The sequence below is a fragment of the Ailuropoda melanoleuca genome, chromosome 16 (assembly GCF_002007445.2).
Source record: "Ailuropoda melanoleuca isolate Jingjing chromosome 16, ASM200744v2, whole genome shotgun sequence".
Classification (NCBI taxonomy): domain Eukaryota; kingdom Metazoa; phylum Chordata; class Mammalia; order Carnivora; family Ursidae; genus Ailuropoda; species Ailuropoda melanoleuca.
The window spans coordinates 62,037,374-62,057,289 of record NC_048233.1 but is presented as its reverse complement, the minus strand read 5'-3'; the positions used below and the strand labels follow the sequence as shown (position 1 = coordinate 62,057,289).

Here is a 19,916-nt window from a genome sequence, read left to right as displayed (position 1 = left end):
TCTTTTTCTTTCTTTTATAGTATATGTGATCTTATATTTTTAAAAAGCTTGTGGTATTTGTTATGATAAAGCTTAATAGGGAGAAGTAATTGCTCCAGTATAAACATGGTTTTGATATGAGAATTTTAGGAATTAATTTCTGAGGCTGGATGAGTGAATTTCATGCACACATCTAAAGATGTCTAAATAGTCATTGGGTCATATTTTTCTTCTAACTTTATAGTAGTTTTAGAAAAGCTTAAGTTCTATTTCCAACATTCTCCTTGGTGTTGAATATATTAGAAAGAATTTAAATTGTGCTATGGTAGAGAGTTGTAGAACTTAGCGCCATAAAATGCATAACTTTTTTACTAGGAGCAAAATTCAGCAGAATACCAGTAGCAAAGGCCATTTGCATAACTCAGCGGCTCAGCAGCTCAGCTGAACCTAATTGTAATTCAATTTCCAGATTGCTATGCTAGGCCTCTCTGCATAAAATATGCCACATATAACATAACCAATGGCATGGAGCTAGGAGCTATTTTCTTTGCTGGTGATCTATTTAATTTCTTTTCTATTAGAAATGTGTATCAGAATAAGGTAGCCAAGCCATATAGTTATTTTGTATGTTTATATTGTGTCACATGTGTATACTTAAGACCGAGTTTAAAAATTATATCCTTTTATTTTTCTGGGTTCCCAAATGTACCTAAGATTTTTTTTTTCTTTCTTTATTTCTGGCATTTCAGAGGGAAATTAAATCTTGAAAAATGTTAGCTAGCTGCCATGTTATTTGACTATTTTACACTAGAAAGACTTTATAAGTTAATCGTGTGAAAAAGTGTATAAACATGTCTGTCAAGTCCAGTATAGATGTTGCAATACGGGCCAACAAGTAAATATCTTCTATCTGTTTACAAAACGGGTACTGGAATAGCTTTCCTAAATCTTTGACTGGCTTATACCCCAGAAACTTAAAAACAAAAAGGTACGATAAAATGCTTGCTTAAGATTCCCTTTATTTTTAAACAGCCTTGCCACCCTGCTTTATGGGTTATTTAAGTAATGGCAGTGAGAAGACTTGAATAAGATGGCTTATAAAGGTGTGGATTATATTTTATGAATAATTTCCAGATGTGATGTTTTAGATATATAGACTCCTCTATGGGAAGCTATATACAGAAACAACATGGATCTTACAATTTTATCAGGACAATGCAAGTAGATTTCAGCAAGGTTGGTTCCAACTCATCTGTGATAAATGAGAAGATAAGGCAATCAGTGCACACCATGACACTCCGTGCAGCTAGTTAGGCACACTTCAGAACTATTCAGGTGTGCTCACAAAGCTTATGAGTCTTGTATGGGGGGTGTCTCAATATAAATACATCCTTCATGGTGGCCACTAGTAATGCAGGAATTGCCTCTGTAAGACTTAATCCAGGTCAGATATAAATAATAGATGTTAAGAGTTAGTTCTGGTATTGGGGCTGTGTTCCAGGCAGTGCATTTCAGTTGGGTCAAAAGAATTTATTTTCCCTTATTTTCTTGCATAGTTTCTCTGCTTGAAAAATGCCTGCAAAATTCCATCACACCTTTGCGGGCACCAGTTTGGGTCTCTGAGGGAGAAGGTTTCAGCCCCTCAGGAGCTAAGATGTACATCCAAGGAGTTCTTTTGGCCTTGTACCAACGACTAAAATCTGCAAAAAAATATTATACACAGGTGAGTCATCCCTCTTTAAAAATTGCTTTATTTTGTGTTTTAAAATGTACTTGGTTGCATAGAGGCGATGATTGGCATTGTGTCATAAAAAAACTGTGACATGTATTTTGTGAACGCAGTGCCCTTTAGGGAGCCAAAATGCTTCTTCTGTAATCTCAAAGCCAATAATAATGGGGCTAATTGTATCTGTATTTTGGTATGGGATGTCATATGTCTCATCTTTTCTTGCTGCATACTGTGCAAAGCGAAGGCAACTCCTTATGTGGAATTTCTATAGACAGTTACTTTAAGCAAGAAAATGAGTAGCTCCTAAATCATTTGAAGGTTTAAATGCTCAGCCTTCTTTTTTCTTTCTTTACTTTTTTTTCAGTATGAAATCAGAATTGGTATTGTAGAAGTTGGGCTAAAATGTAAACCAATCACATTCTGGAAAATGAAATTGTGAATTAACTTCTTGTCAAGACTAACTCACTTCATTTATGCTTATTTAACTTGTCTGTTTAGAAAGTAAAGAAATAGAACGAATATATTTGAATCAGGTTAAACTTAATTTTGTCCTTTAATTTCTAACTATCCTTTCCATAACTGTGAGTGCATGTGTGTATGTTTGTGGGTGTGTGTAAAGACTTTGATATTTTTATAACTACTTATAGGGACTTTGATTTATCTTTAAGTGGAACTAGCATTGCAAAGCAGAATGATTGATGGCCATTTATAAAATAAAAATAGAGTTGCCACATTTTTTGAATCCCCTTTGCACTTGGTCTTAAGAAGTTAAGCATGTATTTTACCATGTTAAATAAAGTCTAGGTTTTACACTTCTAACCATGAGTTTCCAGTTTAGAACTGGGCTCATTATCTCAGGCCACAGGCCGCTGAAAAATGAATATTTTGAAAGCATCATGCTATTATTCTCTGTGTGCTGGGGGAGGGGAGGTAAGAATGGGATGTGGTCTCAGTGTTCACACAGCACCTCCTGCTGTCTAGTTTGGAAAAGGACAATTTGTATTAACGAGAAGAAATTCTTGAACTAAGGTACCCAGAACTAGCAAGAAATGTCTTCCCACGAGAAACTTTTATTCTCAAAATGTGATCATTTGCTTAGTTAATTAATTTCAGTGTATCCAGAAATGGGATTAATAATTATGGTTTAGTCTATTTATAATAATATGAAAAAATAAAAATCCAAACTTATTTTTAAAAATTTTTATTAAGCCAATATCATATATAAAAACTGGTACAAATATGTTTTATTATAATTTTGGTCAAATTATTTACATTGAAATATGATTTAACTTTTTAAGATACAATGATATTATAAAATAGATTATGAACAATTTAATTATAATCATTTATTTGGTATTAAATGGTTTGATTCTACTTATTAGAAAGTTTAAAATTATTTGATGTTTAAAAAAGAGATCATTCTCCAGTACAAGAAAATCACTGTTTAAATCAAATCTTAAAAAACTTAAACATTTTCTAAGTTTTATTAAAAGTGGGGATGTTAGAGATAAGAAACTGCTCAGAAAGTAGTCATGGCTTGTTTTTTTCTTCCATTGTCCTAAACATGTAAAATTGAAATAGATATATACAGTTGTACTAGATTGAAAAGAGTTCTGCGTATTGTGAAAAAAGAGAGTATTTCAAGAGTTACTACTGCCTTGATTTTAAAGGTTTCTTTAGGACTCAAAATTGATGAAAAATAGATTTTGAACAAAATATGAACAAAAACTAACATTTTTAGCATCTTTGAAGTTGTCTACATCATTAACACTATGCCAAATTTGGGAATATTTAAAAACCTAGGCTCTTTGCCATTCCTAACTAAACCTTTTACTTTTGCTAAGTTGTAATAACTTAAACCTTTGCACTCAACCGTTTTAATATGATACTTGTTTGGGTTTTATTTTAAAATATAAACATGAAGAAAAAAATAGAAATTTACCTGTTATGCATTTCCATGCAAATTTCTATTTCTTTTAGATATGCTCAGTTCTATGTATTCTTGAGTCTGTTTTGTATTGTTATATCATGATATAATTTAAAATTATTTGCAATGTTTAGAAAAGTCACTGTAGTGGTACAGTCATCAGTGGCAAAGTCTTAAGCCTGGCAATCTCTTCAATATGAGTAGGACTTCTTAGCAAACATCCTTCTTAGCACTAATGAACTTTATTTGAACTGCATTTACTTCATTTGACCTGAGGGATAGCGTTTTCTATTTAGTTTTTTATAAGATCATGTTGAAGAATCATTAGATAGGTAAAATGGAGAAGGGTGATGATTCCTATTTCCTTAACAAATATAAGCTTATAAATTATAGAATTCGATGAACTCTAGACATTATTTCCATTGATTTCACTTCAAAGGTCATATATAAAAACAATAACATTGTTTTGCTGGGATTCTGTGAAAGGAAATTTCTTTAAATCTTTAAATTGGATGTCTTGGGATTCCCAAAGGGAATTTCTTTTAAATGAACTGATAAAATAGCTCTAAAAGGAACATCAGAACTACTGGTTTTATGTTTATCGACTTATTCATTTTTCAGTTTCTAACTTTAACTTCGCTATTATAGCATGCAACCGGATTAAGCTGCCTACATTAGTGTGGTCTTAAATATATACTGATTCATGTATATAAAATGAGATATTATATTCAGGACAGCATAAAGTCACTTAGTCTTACATTTATCACATTTATTTCCTTAAAAGTGGAAACATCTTAGAAATTGCTCAGAGCTAAGCAGAATCTATTTAATTGGTAATCTTTGAAGTAGCATAAACGCATTGCTATGAAATGCAGTTAACACTTTCAGCGACAGGGCCTGTTCCATCTCATTAGCATTCTTGTTAAGTAGCGGTGCTGTTGGTGGGGGTGTTGAAGTAGGAATGCCATTGTGTCGAGTTCCAGTGTTTGGGGACAAACACTGCTGTGGAAGGAACGTGTGAAAAGGCCACAGTCCTGTCAGTGAATGAGGAAGGCTGTGCTTTCTGTATGCTTCAAGCAGGGAAGCTGTCATTCATAGGCCTAACACGGCAAAACAGAGGCCAAAACACAAGCCTGCACTACCTTTTAAAATGATATTAGTGATTTTTAAACATGGTCTTCTTTATTTATGATCCTACATAGAGCTTTTCGTTGCTGTCAGTAAACAAAATATATGTCAGTCTCCTCAGAAACACCGTAGAGATACATAAAAGTGCATGGAACTGTGCCAGGAGGCTATATAAATAATGATTTGGAATGACTGATCTTAAGTACAAACGTGATCTTTAGGAAATGTTCATTGCTGGAGATGTCTTCTCAATTTTGATACTTCTTCGAATTTTTCCCCCAACCAACAAAATTCCTGGGTACATTTAAATAATGAGTACATTGGACTCTTCTTTTAAAATAGTTTCTAAAAGAGCTCATAAACATACAGCTTTAATCATTTAAAGTGGTTCACAGCATAGCTTAACAGTTGTTATTGATTGCATAGCCATTTTTGAAATTCAGAGAGAAACAAAGGAGATGAGTATCTAACTGTAATATCTTAACAACCACCATCTTAATTATGAAGAAAATCAGTCTCTTGGAATTTAAGATTTGAAAAAATTTGAGGAATTTTTATCTTATTCCTAATTTTCAACACTTTGGAAAGGAATGATCAACTTAGAAATTAAATTTTAGCTTATTGATTACTTAAAAACAAAAAATAAGAAAAAGCACCCAAATATTTCTTAAACTCTTGGAGCATTGACAATTTCTATTTATGTCTGAAGCTTCTAGGAAGTGTTTCATTTCTGTAATTTTAATTTGGAAATATGTACTTGGGCTGTTTGTAATAGATCCTTACTTAATGAAGTTTGTTGAAAACTATAATTTTCTGCCTGAGTGATTCAAGTTTTTTGGTACATGGTCCTTTTTTTTTAAAATTAATTTAAGCAAGGTACTTTTTAAAATGCTGTTATATGCTATTTTTAAATGTTCCATATTTGATGTGTTGGCTTTAAGAATCTAAGACACTAAATCTCTATTTCAAAAATTGGGTTTCACTTTTTTAAACTGGAACTGCACTATAACTTTATCGTACTATAACTTTATGTTATTAAATGAGGAAATGACCATCCAACTTGAGCATATATTGGTTTTGCAGTTTAAAACTGAAATGTATTTTATTATTACTTTAAACTAACCTCTACCAAAGCTCTAGATTTTGTTAAAATTTTTTCCTAAGTTAATGTTGGTTTACTTTATCCATGCTCTTAATAAGTTTGATACTTAGATATCAAACCAATAATAATATAATTCTACTCAGAAAAGATTCAGTTCAAAATATGCTTGAATTACATTTAGTGCTGACAGAATATGTTGATTGCAAAAAGTATTTTTAAAAGAATGTTAATATTTTAATTTTCCATAAAAGAAGTATTGAAAGTTTATCTTGTATCTTAGGTCAAAGTCATTTATTGGTCTTAACATGACTGAAGGAGTAACTATTTCTATTTCATTTTTTATATATACTTTATTTTTGGTATGCCAGCTACTTTTTTTTCTTCCCTGCTTTATTGAGATATAATTGACATATAACATTATGTAAGTTTAAGGTGTACAACATGATGCTTGGATACACTTAAATATTATAAGATGATTACCATAGTAGGGTTAGTTAATACCTCTATCATCTCTCATAATTAGCATTTCTTTTTTGTGGTAAGAACATTCATGATCTACTCTCTTAACAACTTTCAAGTATATAATATAGCATTATTAACTATAGTCACTTTCTGTACATTAGATCCCCATCTATGTATACATAAAAAATTGGGCTATTTCCTTGATTTAACCTTCATGGGGCATTATCCAAAATAGTTCAATTTTGAACTTCTTGATGTCTTTTGAAAGCTTGGAACAAAATTTATAATATATAAGTATCACTTACTATTAAAAACATTAAAATTGTGTTGCAGATGTTTCAAGTAGTTTGAAAACTACTTCTGAAGGTTCTGATAGGTAATGTTCTAGAATATTAGATTGCTTGTAGATTTGAATGTTGGTTGATTTTTTTCTTTCCCTGAAACCAAGCTGCATTCTAGTTACTTGAAGTATTTTAAGAACCTTAAACTTGTGTCTTTTTCTAAGTGTCATGCTTTGAGCAGGCCTAACATCAGTTAAATGAAGTGAAAATTGCATTCTTGTCTTGATAGAGATGAAAATGGATTTCTGGTCATGAAATAGATGTAGTTGTCACTTTTTAAAAAAGGTGTCAGCAGTTTGCTTCAGTGAGTAAGGTGCCAATTCAGTATGGCAGTAAACTTGTGATCTGAGCAATCAATAAAATGCTTCAATAACTTCTGCTTCATTACACTTATAATAAGAGGCTATAGATCCGTGGCACATAAAATGTTGATAAAGAGAATATGTGGGGACTGACTGTGACAGTTTTCTTCAAAGTACAGTAAGTGCAATATTGCCATCTAGAGTTTGTGCATAGGTAATTATTACAGAGAGGGACAAAAACCACGATGGGATAAAACACGAAATGATATTAAAATACTGTTTATTTTCCATCATTTATCCATAACACCTTTATCATCACAGAACATTTCATTTGACTTGTCATAAAGCTGTTCAGGTCAGGAGAAAAATTTTCCAGTCTGTATTTTTCTCTAATTCTCTTAGAATTATACTACCAAATGTCAAATATGTATCTCTGACTCAAATTTGAACTTTTTACCACAAAAACTATTTATTAAATAACTCACTTTGGAAAAAAAATTAGACTTAGAGGTTTTCCTTTTTTTTTTTCCTGATAATTCAGGTATATAAAGATAGAGAGCTTTATTGACATCTCCATTAGGTACCTTTCAATTCAAAATATTATCTTTATTCTTACTTCAAGAAGTAAGAGCCAAGTAAGAGTTCTTACTTAAAAAACGATATTTTAAAATGACTGTATAGGGAGATAGACTTCCCCGCATATGTGATTATGAACATTTTAACGAAGAGTAAGTTCCTCTTGGAGATTGAAAATATGTGATCTTTAAATCACTAAAACACTTTAATCATCTAAAAACACTTAAAAAGTATTTGTTATCACTTTTTTGATTAATTAAAAGATTTTTTAACTTCTTAATATTTTTTGGAGAAATTAATGTGGAAAATACATTTTTGAACTAAACATTATTGAGCTTTTTCTCCCTCTGAACTTGTGACTGAAAATGCAAATTGCATAATAGAAAATTTTTAAAAATCTGCATTTATTACATTACTTAATATAAAGTAAACTTAATATGGATATAAATGGCTTACTAAGGAAAGTTAAGTAATCTGGAAAGGTTACTTTATTACCTTTATTCTTCCATTTATATATTTTTCAATTTGTATAGATAGCTTTTACAAGTTTATAGACCTCAGCCTTCAGATTTTCCTGAGAATGGTATATGGTATTAATATAGTAATGCAGTTTTCCCCTAATATCACGCTGATTAGGTACTTTTGTTCTCATATATCTATGTGTGAATGATTTCTATAATTTTAAAAAATGGAAAAGATTCAACATTAATTTATTTTCCTTTTTGGATCAAAGTTTTATTCTCAAACATCTTAGTATTATATTTTCTTTACTTATATTTGATTTAAGACAACTCTTTAGATGAGGAGCTCTTGTTTTGAAATTTTTAATCATACTGAGTAGAAAATGTTACATTTTAAAACCTCCAAATAAGTATAGAATTGTTCTGGTAAAGTAAGTGAAAGTAGACCTGACAAATTTTCTTTAAATTACTCAACCACCTACAGGTATTATTGCCTATGACTCTTTTGAAATGAGAATAAATTTTATAGAGTTACAGCAGCAAAGTGAAAGAGTGTGTTTGATAGATTCCCTGAACAGTTTCAACACCCACAGGTATTATTTGTAAGAAAACAATCATGCCGAGTCTTCAGCTGGTTAGAGAGGGCACAGCATTCTATCTTCACCTGACATCCTATCTGTTCCGTCAACATCCTGGGCCCCCTGCCTGCCTCCCCCTCCTCCCAAAACAATAATGCTCACTGAGAGGTTTGTGTGAATGGACAAGAATATGAAATTTTCTTTTTTCCTTGAAGAACTAAAGCGGTATTGAAGGCATATTCCCGGGGGAGGAAAACCAACTGTCTTGAGGATTGACTAGCATTTTCTATTTTCTATTCAAATTGATCAGTGTTGTCAGTGATTGTTAGTTAAGATCTTTGATTATTAAGTCTGACTACTGATTGATGAAAGGGAGACTCTTAGTGTAAGTGTTTTGGAAATCGTTGCCTTGCTTTATTTTATTAAGAGGCATAAGTGGTTTCCTCTCACCTGTTGTTGATAATAATATTAGCTTGAATAAATATTAAATAAAACAATAAATTGCTGATTTTAAATAATATAACTCACTATTTGCTAATATTTTATATATGTAATAAAATGCAAAGGAGCATAACATTAATTTATCACTGTCTTCAGTCAAATTTTTTCAAAGTAATTATGTCAGAAAATCAATTTTACATAATTTCCAAAAAACAATCACCATCCAGTTACATTTTTTAAAGATTTCAAGTTCCTAAATAAAGCAAATCATGTACATGGATAAAGAATTCAGCAAGAATCCATTTATCAACACTTATTATTCACTGGGAAGTAATTATTGAAAGTTTCAGAAAAGAGAATGACAGCATAAGTAAAAGGCACAGGAAAGATCCAGCCTTGGAAAGCCACAGGTGAGTTATATCTTCTAGAGCTGTACTGCCCAGTACATTATTAAAACCCCTTGTGGTTCTTAAACTTAAATTAATTATAATTAAATAAAATAAGAGAACTTAGTTTCTCAGTCTCACTATCCACATTTCAAATGCTCAATAGCCACATCATTGTTGAAAATTCTATTGGACAGTGCTGTTCTAGCAGAAAGAAATTTAGTCTGGATACCCTAATTATACTTCTGGCATTAAATTTTACATTCAGTGACAAACAAAATTAAAAAAGTCTCTTTTAATGTGATCTGGGTTTAAATTGGTGTTGGGTAGATAATGTACTCTGATCTTCATAAAACAAAATAAATTACATATATGTATATGTATAAACCCACATAGGTCACAACTTATTTGCCATCTAACCACCAGATGGTTACCTGTAGGACTTTTCAGTGTATGTCAGGATCCCTATAAATAAACAATATGGTGTGGTGTTTTTAGGGACTATGATTGTGGTAGTCACTGAATTAACCTTACCTTGTTTGGTGAAAAAAGATCTCCCCACTCTGTGAAAAAAAGATTAGGGGGCCAAAGAAGATAGATCTTGCCCTTGGGAAGCTTCCATTCTTGTTTTGGAGATAAAGTATGGACACATGAAACTCTTAGGAAACGTGCTTATCAATACGTACTTAAGTACAAAAATATGTGGTATGGATTCTATGTTGTAGGGCAACTTAAATAAAAAAATTATTAAAAATAGAATGAAAGCGTTTTAAGGTTGAAGTGAAATTTAGAGGTCATCTAATGCAGTCCTCTCAATTTACAGATAATAAGAGTAACAACAACAATAATAATTACCTCATAGTTAATCCTTAAACTATGAGGATTAAGTAGTTAATGTATATAAAACTCTTAACACAGTACCTGAGACATAGAAAGTGGTCAGTAGGTGTTAGCTATCATCATCATCTCTATTATTAATTTTTTCAGCCTCATTGAGGTATAATCGATAAAATTGTAAGATATTTAAAGTACAAATCATGGTGATTGAACAGAAGTTTACATTGTAAAAAGATTCCTACCATCTACCATATACCACCTCATATATTTATATATATTTTTTGATGAGAACATTTAAGTTCTATTTTTTTAGCAAAATTTCAATGATATGATACAAAGTTACCAACTATAGTAACCATGTCATACCTTAGATCCTCAGACTTTATTCATCTTATAGCTGGAAGTTTGTACCGTCTTACCAACCTCTTCCTATTTTCCACACATGCAGTCCCTGGGAACCACTTTTTCACTCTGTTTCTATGAGTTTGACATTTTTTTTTGATTCCACATATAAGTGATACCTTTATTATTAATATTAGAGATAAAGCAATTGAGATTCTTTTCTAAGATGAGATGGCAAGGCAGAATTATAAAGGGACTGGAGCTCCATCTTTGCTGTTAGAGTAGGCAGGGTATGATTCATTAACTGAAGTATGGGGAGGGCTTTTAAAAAGATATTCATATAGGCAATGGTATGAAGTTAGCAGTGAGTAAGACTTTGTTTTCAAAAAAGTTATCCTTGATACAAAAAAGGTTATTGGTGATCTTTGAAAGATGAAACATTAGAGTGAACAGATTAAGGAAAGAATTGATGTTGAGGAAATAAGGGCAGTGTGTTTGGATGAGACATCTCATAGCTTGAGAGTGGATCCTATTTTTTTTTGAGTTTCACAGTATAATAATGAAGAAATGTCAAAATAGGATTTAAAAACCATTGGATATATTCTATATGAACACACTTAAGATTAACTCGATCAACAACCCCCCAAGACATAGTTATTCTATTTTTTATGATAATTACAAAATTTATAAAAAATATTAATTTATGACCCATATAGGGAGCATGGTCTGGTGATGGGGCAAAAGTTTTATAACTGTCTTTTTGAGTCAGTTCTATCACCGTATCTTTTTGGCTGTATGTATAACTTTACTTGGAGGTAAGGAAAATAGCTAAATTTGTGGCCCATTTTGAATGTGAGACTTAGGCTAATGGCCTTCTTCAGCCTCGGAATTGGACCATCCGAGATCGTGGAGTGGTCGAGGAGTGTGGATAGAGAATGAAAGTCACAGAGTTTGAAAAGCATATGTTGGAGTTTACTCTAGGAAGGAGATACATGTTTCAAGTAAGCAATTTACACAAACACTACATAAGATACGCAAAGAAGTATTTTTTTTTAAGAAGTATTTTTAAAATTTTGTCTAAATCTGATTTGCTCTTTCATAGAAGGTGCCACTCACAGTACTAGGGAAAGTAAAAACTAAATTTGATTAAGGCCAAATAATTTAACCAATGTTTTAGGTAACACAACATTTTGGTTAAAGAGGCTCAGATGCTCGTATATGTGCCCTTCCATGTTTCCTCCAAGAAGGCATCTGGGTTTATAGAAGAAGTGGAGGCTAAGGCAACTAGAGTTGTTCCTCTGCAGATACAGAAAGAGCAAGAGGAGCAATTTTTTTTTGTTTTTTTTTTAAGTTTTTATTTATTTATTTGGGAGAAAGAGAGAAGGGAGGAGAGGCAGAGGGAGAGGGAGAAGCAGACCCCCCACTGAGCAGGGAGCCTGCCATGGGACTCAATCCCAGGACCCTGGAATCATGACCTGAGCCAAAGGCAGATGCTTAACCAACTGAGACACCCAGGCACCCAAGAGGAGTAGTTTTAAGGAATAAATGACTAGATTCTCAACTTCCAAGTGTACTTTTTACTAAGAATATTCTGTCTGTGAATGTGCCTGTGGTGGAGATATATGCCACTTCTCCTTTCCCATCTTCTATTATTCTTAGGCAAAGCATTCCTCTCTACTGCAGTGGTTCACCCTGGAGTATAAAAACCTATAGGACATCAAACAAAGGGACATTTTGAAATATTAGTGCCATAAACTTCTTGCAGGGGCTCTGAACCTTTCCTTGTTGTTTTTTAGGTGTTTCTGTTAAGGAAAAAATAGGATAGAAATATGAAGCTGAGGAGAAAAAAGAACATTGTAAACTTTCTGATTAAGAGCTTTTCCATATACTCTGAAAAGTGGATGATGGTTGATATAAAACTGTATGGATACTTAATCTCACTGAATAGATGTAAAAGAAAAATGTAACATTTTTATTTAGTAATGCCAATATTTATAATATGCCAGAAGAGACATCCTTTGCAACTGTTTTTAAGCTAGCAATAAAACATTTCCAATGGCAACTTAAAATGTTGGTAGGGGTTTCTAAGTGAGGGGTACATAGTTTTCTCAATTTTTTTAGATAGTATGTGAACGAAATATTTTGGAGTCTCCATGGTGCCAGGGAGGCAAAGTAGTCCTTTGAACCATGTAGTCTCCAACTGAGGTATCACGGTCTTGTTGCTGAGATTTGCAGCTGTTGTAACTCCTGATCTGCTCTCTGCTTGGTCGGGAGTGCTCTCTGGAAGCTTTTGCGTTAGTTTGGCTCTTGCTGAGTTTCTGCCACATTCTTTATCTTGCCCGTGACCTAACCAGATCACCGTAGTGGCCTCTGCAGTGTAGTCAATGTGGGCATTTTTTTTTTTTAAGAAATCTTTTTTTTTTTTTTTAACATTTTATTTATTTATTTGACAGAGATAGAGACAGCCAGCGAGAGAGGGAACACAAGCAGGGGGAGTGGGAGAGGAAGAAGCAGGCTCATAGCAGAGGAGCCTGATGTGGGGCTCGATCCCACAACGCCGGGATCACGCCCTGAGCCGAAGGCAGACGCTTAACCGCTGTGCCACCCAGGCGCCCCCAATGTGGGCATTTTGGCCCTTAAATATTGTGGTTCTTCTGGCTTACCACTTTGATACCTTTTAGTTACCCAGTGGCCATGTGAGAATTTGTAGGTCTTATCCATTCCCCAACTGAAAACAACTCAAGAAAGCTAGGTGATGACCCTCTTTCTGCCTCCTACATACTCTTCCACTGCATTTACTCTGTGGCTGCATCCCCCTCACTTTTGCCGAAGATGGTGAAAGGGGACAGCCTCAATACAGTCATCTCCCAGAATATAAAATGAGAATCCAGATGGAAGCCCTTTGCCCTTAGCCTTCTCAACTTATCTAACACACCTGCTCCTCTCTAAGCTGGGAGAGAGTAGACCAAAACTCAGCTCTCCCTCCACACACTGTCCCCACCTACCCATCCCACACCACCTCTTTCTCATTTTTCTTACAGTCTCTTGAGATGAGTAGAGGTGAACTTTGAGCTTACCACTTCTGCATTGGTAGCTTTTGAACTTCTTTGATTGAAATCCATAGTAAAAAATACATTTCATATCGTAATTCACAGCAGAAATAATATACTTTACATTACAATTCAGTATTATATATATAACTCTCCACATATGTATATACAACAAAAATTTTTCAAAACAGGATTTAACTTACTACATGTGAAGCACTATTAAAATGCTGGTGTGGACCCACTAAATTGATTTCACGGCCCATTGACATATTGTATAAGGGCTGTATTTCATCCTGTACATCCTTAACATGGCTTTTGTCATTCAAAAATTTCTTCAATATTCTATCACTAAAATTTTCAAACATACAGAAATGTCAAAAGAATTTTACAGTGAGCATACATGTACCTATCACCTAGAATCTGGAATAAACATTTTACTCTCTTTGCTTTATCAAATGGTATCCATCTATACATCTTTCTATCCATCAAACCATTTTTTTGATGCATTTTCTAAGTAAGTTTCAGACATCATATACATTTTTTTTCTCTTTCTTTCCTCTTCCTCCCCTTCCTCCTCCTTCCTCTTCTTTTACAAGCTGGCATATGTTGTGATTGTTTTGTACCTGGGATGTACTCTGTTGTTACTATTTTGAATACTACTATGAACCAGAGGTAGCATAGAAACACAAGCTGTGAGCAGAAATAAAGCCACAGGCCTGCTGGGCTCCTGGTTGGAAGTAATCTGTGGTGCCTAACTGAAGGATGCTGTGTGAAGGCAGGGACAGGAGTTTGCAATCCTTCCAACCCCAATCTTGGTGTAGTTCAGGAAAGCTGGCTGAAAAAATTTGCACACCTACTGATAGGACCAGTGGATTTATAGAGACCTTTAGGCCTATTGAGTGCAGGGGGAGCACAAAGATACGGTTTGACTTTTAGAACTGAGCCAGCCACCTACTGATTCTGTGACCAGATGTGTACTATTCATAATAGCTTCAGATAGTGGGCACGCCAAACAAGTTTTTAGGACTTTAGGAGTACTCGAGGAGACTTAAGAAAGGTCAAACTTCAGTAAGAAAAGAAGTGAACTCACACAGGAGGCAACAAATTCAAGAAACAATGGTGACTATATAAATTGAAAAATATGTTGGTGAGTTTAACTATTGACTATAAAAGGGTTTTTTTTGTTGTTGATTGTAAGATAACATCCATCAGAGACATTCCTATAAAACACTTTCGGATATAAAATATGGAATGAATAAGCAGAGATATATTAAGTTCTAAGTAAGAAATCTATATCTCATAAGGATATAAATTCTCCCTTTTATTAATCTATAAATTCAATGAAATTCCATTCAGAATCCAGCCAGATTCATGGAACTTGGTAAATTTGAGAAAGCCAAAAACAAATAATTGTTTTTTGAAGAACTGTTCTATCAGTAATGAGGAATTATTAGAAAGTCAGAATCATTATGGTAGTACTCATTACTGTGGTATTACTGCAGAGATAGGCAGATAAATCAGTGAGAGTGAATCAAATGTACAGAAACAAATCCATGTCATATTTGAAATATGAGAGCAATGGCCTTATAAATTATGCAGAAAGAACAGATAATTTCATAAATATTACTGGATGTCTCTGCTTATTTATGTTATAGTGTATATCAAATATTTTGTCAACAACTGTTGTTTTTCTGCAGTATTGACATTTTCGTATACATATTTTGTCTGTTAATATAGTGAATTACAGTGGTTTTTTTTTGTTTTGTTTTTTTGAGGTGGGGGGGAAGGAGGAGCAGAGGGAGAGGGAGACAGAATCTTAAGCAGGCTCCATGCCCAGTGCAGAGCCTGACATGGGGCTCAATCTCATAACCCTGGGATCATGACCTGAGCCGAAATCAAGAGTTGGACACTTAACTGACTGAGCCACTCAGGCACCCCACATTGATTCATTTCAAATGTTAAACTAAATTCACTTTCCTGGGATAAATCCTCCTTGAGTTTGAAGTATTATCCTCTTTATATACATTATTTGAACTAATTTATTAAAACGCTATTAATGATTTTTGTGTCTATGAGCATAAGGGGTATTGGCCCATAGTTTCTTTTTCTTTTGTTGTCTTTGTTTGGTTTTGGTATTAGGATAATGCTGGTCTCATAAAATGAGTTGGGAGGTTTTTTTTCCTCTTCTGTTTTCCAAGTTGGTTTACCACCTGTATTATTTCTTAAGTGTTTGGTAAAATTCATCAGTAAAGCCATCTGGATCTGGAATTTTCTTTGTCAAAAAGATGGTTAATTAGGAGTTAAATTTCTTTATTAGAAACATACCTATTTAGGTAATTAATTCTTTTTAATTGATCTTTAATAGTTTAATAGTCTTGAAAAAATTTATCTATTTAATCTAAATTGCCACATTTTTGACATAAAGATATCCAAAATATTCTATTATCATCCATGTAAATTCTGTAGAATTTGCTTTTTAATTTTTTGTATTGGTAATTTCTATTCTTTCATTTTTTCTTAACTGATCTAGCTAGAAGTTTATTAATTTTATTGATATTTTCCACAAAACAACTTTTAATTTAACTGATTTTATATTTTTTGATATGCTGTTTATTTCAGTGATTTATTTCTTTATTGATTCCTTTTTGCTGCTTATGTAGAGACTAATTGAGTCTTTTTTTTACTAGTTTATAAGTTAGAAGCTTAGATTATTGTTTTTAGACCTTTCTTCTTTTCTAATATAAACATTTTAATGCTACAAATTTCCCTCAAAGCCCTGCTTTAGTTGTGTCTACCAAATTTCAGTATGCTATGTTTTCATTTCTAGTCAGTTCAAAAGATTTAAGTTGCTTCTTTGTGATTTCCTCATCTGTTATTTAGAAATGTGTTAAAAATTTCCAATTATTTGGGGGATTTCCATATATCTTTCTGTTACTGATCTCTAGTTTATTTCCATTGTGGTCAGAGAGCACACTTTGTATAATTTTAATTTTTTGAAAAATTTTGAGGTTTGTTTTATAGCTCAGAATATGGTCTAAATGAATGTTCTATGTACGTTCTGCTTTGTTGGTTGGAGTGTTCCATAAATGTCAGTTTGCTCAAGCTGCTTGATAGTATTGTTCAAGTCTTCTACTACCCTTGCTGTGATTGTGAATTTGTATATTTCTCCTTTCAGTTCTATCGGTGTTTTCTCCAATACTTTGAAGTTCTGTTAGTGGTGCCATTAACATTTAGAATTGTTGGGGTGCCTGGCTACCTTAGTCGGCAGAGCATATGACTCATGATCTTGGAGTTGTAAGTTTGAGCCCCATGTTGGATGTAGAGATTACTTAAAAATAAAACATTTAGATAAAAGTAAAATAAAAGAAATTTAGAATTTTTTTAAAGATTTTATTTATTTATTTGACACAGAGAGAGACATTAGAAAGCACAAGCAGGAGGAGCAGAGGGAGAGGGAAAAGCAGACTCCCTGCTGAACAGAGAGCCTGATGTGGGGCTCGATACCAGGACCCTGGGATCATGACCTGAGCTGAAAGCAGATGCTTAACCAACTGAGCCACTGAGGCGCCCCACTGAGCCACCCAGATGCCCCTAGAATTCTTGTATTTTCTTTTGTTATATTACTTTATTTTTAAAAATTTTTATTTTATTTAAATACAGTTATCATGTAGTATATTATTAGTTTCAGAGGTAGAGTTCAGTGTTCATCAGTTGCATATAAAACCAGTGCTCATTACATCACGTGCCCTCCTTAATGCTCATCACCCAGTTACCTCCATCCCCCCACCCACTTCTCTTCCAGCAACCCTTAGTTTGTTTCCTATAGTTAAGAATCTCTTATGGTTTTTCTCCCTCTCTGATTCATCTTATTTTATTTCCCCCCCTTCCTTTATGAGCCTCTGTTTTGTCCCTTAAATTCTACATATATGTGAAATCATATGATAATTGTCTTTCTCTGATTGACTTATTTCACTTAGCATAATACCCTCTAGTTCCATCCACGTCATTGCAAATGGTAAGATTTCATTTTTTGATGGCTGAGTAATATTCATTGTGTGTGTGTGTGTGTGTGTGTGTGTGTGTGTATACACACACACTGTATCTTCTTTATCCATTTATCAGTTGATGGATATCTGGGCTCTTTCCATAGTTTGGCTATTGTGGACATTGCTGCTATTAGAATTATTATATTTTCTTGATGAATTGACTTTTTAAAATCATTATTAATAGTTTCTCTTTATTATTGCTTATAGTCTTTGTTTAGAAGTCTAATTTGTTTTATATTAATATAATTGCTGCAGTTTTTCACTGTGTTATCATATGATATTGTTTTTGATCCTTTTACTTTTAACCTATTGTGTCTTCATATTTAAAGTGTGTTTCTTGTAAAAAGAACATATTTCTATCTAATATATCTAGAAACAAAATTGTAAAATGAGTATGCACATTTTTGTCAGTTATTGTCCATTTTTACATTACATAGCTATTATGTCAGTTTACACTTTCATCAGCAGTTTATAAGATTCCCATTTCTTTTTTTTTAAAAAGATTTTATTTATTTATTTGACAGAGAGAGACAGCCAGTGAGAGAGGGAACACAAGCAGGGGGAGTGGGAGAGGAAGAGGCAGGCTCCCAGAGGAGGAACCTGATGTGGGGCTCGATCCCAGAACGCCGGGATCACGCCCTGAGCTGAAGGCAGATGCTTAACGACTGAGCCACCCAGGCGCCCCAAGATTCCCATTTCTCCTCATTTTTACCACATAGGCATACCTTCTGTGACATATTAATGTAATAATTGTTAGTGATACTTTGGAGCAATGCTAAGGGGGCTAGTTATGCTTATGCCATATTGTATATGATGGTTAATTTTTAAAAAGATTTTATTTATTTATTTGAGATATAAGAGTGAGTACAAGCCAGGGTAAGAGCAGAGGGAGAGGGAGCAGACTCTCTTGCTGAGCAGGGAGCCTGACACAGGGCTCGATTCCAGGACTCTGAGATCATGACCTGAGCTGAAGGCAGACACTTATCCGACTGAACCAGGTGCCCCTGTGATGTTTAATTTTATTTGTCAGTCTGCCTGAGCTAAGGAATGCTCAGATACTGGTAAAACGTTATTTCCAGTTGTCTCTGAGGGGGTTTCCAGGGGAGAGTAGCTTTGAATGGGTAGACTGAATAAAGATTTCCCTCACCAGTGTAGGTTGGCATCATTTAATCCACTGAAGGCTTGAATAGAACAAAAAGACAGAGAAAGGGCAAATGTACTCTCTTGCTTAAGTTAGGATATTCATCTTCTCTTTCCCTGGAACATCATTGCTCCGGTTCTCTGACCTTACGACTCAGATTGGGACTTATACTGTTGGCTTCTCTGGTTCTCAGGCCTTCTGGTTTGGACCAGAACCACCACAGCCTTCCCTTGGCCTCCAGCTTATAGAGGGCAGATCATAGGGTTTCTTAGCCTTCATAATGGTGTGGATCAATCCTGATAAATCTCTTGCTAGCTACCTATATATATTCTATTGGTTATGTTTCTCTGGTGAACCCTGACTAATACACTGTACTTAATAACCATTCTTCTACTGTAATACAATTACATTTTTTTCTTTTCCTGCAATAAAATTCTTTGTAATTATTTACTTAGGGTAATGCCTAGAATGAAAATTATTGTCTAAGTTTATAAGTGTATAAAGCTCTTGATAAGTTTTTCAGAAGGGTTGTATCAATGTAACTATTTCAGGATCTGGAATTAATATTTTAATATTTGATAGTTTAATATTTACATATTTTGTTATTTGTATTGCTCTTGAGGTGAAACATTTCCATATACCTGTTAATTTAATGTCTTTTAATTCAAATGGTCCCTTGTACATTCAAAATAGATTTTAAACATTAATTTAAAAATCATATTTGTATAGGAGTGCCTGGCTGGCTCAGTCAGTAGAGCATGGAACTTTTGATCTTGGGGTTGTGAGTTCAAGCCCCACATTGGGTGTAAAGCTTACTTTAAAAAAATCATACTTTTGTAGAATCTCTAAAATGTTATATTTGTCTTACAAAAAATTACATAAAATATAATTATAATGTGTTGCATCAGATTTGAAAAACAAATATCAGAAATTACAAATCTGTAGTACTAGACTGCAGTACACAGTCTTTAGTCTTCTTAGGTTAATTTAACAATACTGCTTTGTCCAAAACCATTTGGAATTTACCTGAATTGTATTTGTTTGAATATCCTCAACATCTTCATCTTTGATTTTAATTTTTTTTAAGA

General features: G+C 33.4%; 1 protein-coding gene across 1 annotated transcript in view; it reads left to right on the top strand.

The window, feature by feature from the left end:
- Positions 1–19,916, top strand: part of DCDC1 (doublecortin domain containing 1) — a 426,036-nt gene that overhangs the window by 96,572 nt on the left and 309,548 nt on the right. The window contains exon 9 of the mRNA XM_034645816.1: positions 1,536–1,702. Coding sequence (XP_034501707.1) covers positions 1,536–1,702 — 167 coding nt within the window. The remainder of the gene's footprint in view (positions 1–1,535; positions 1,703–19,916) is intronic.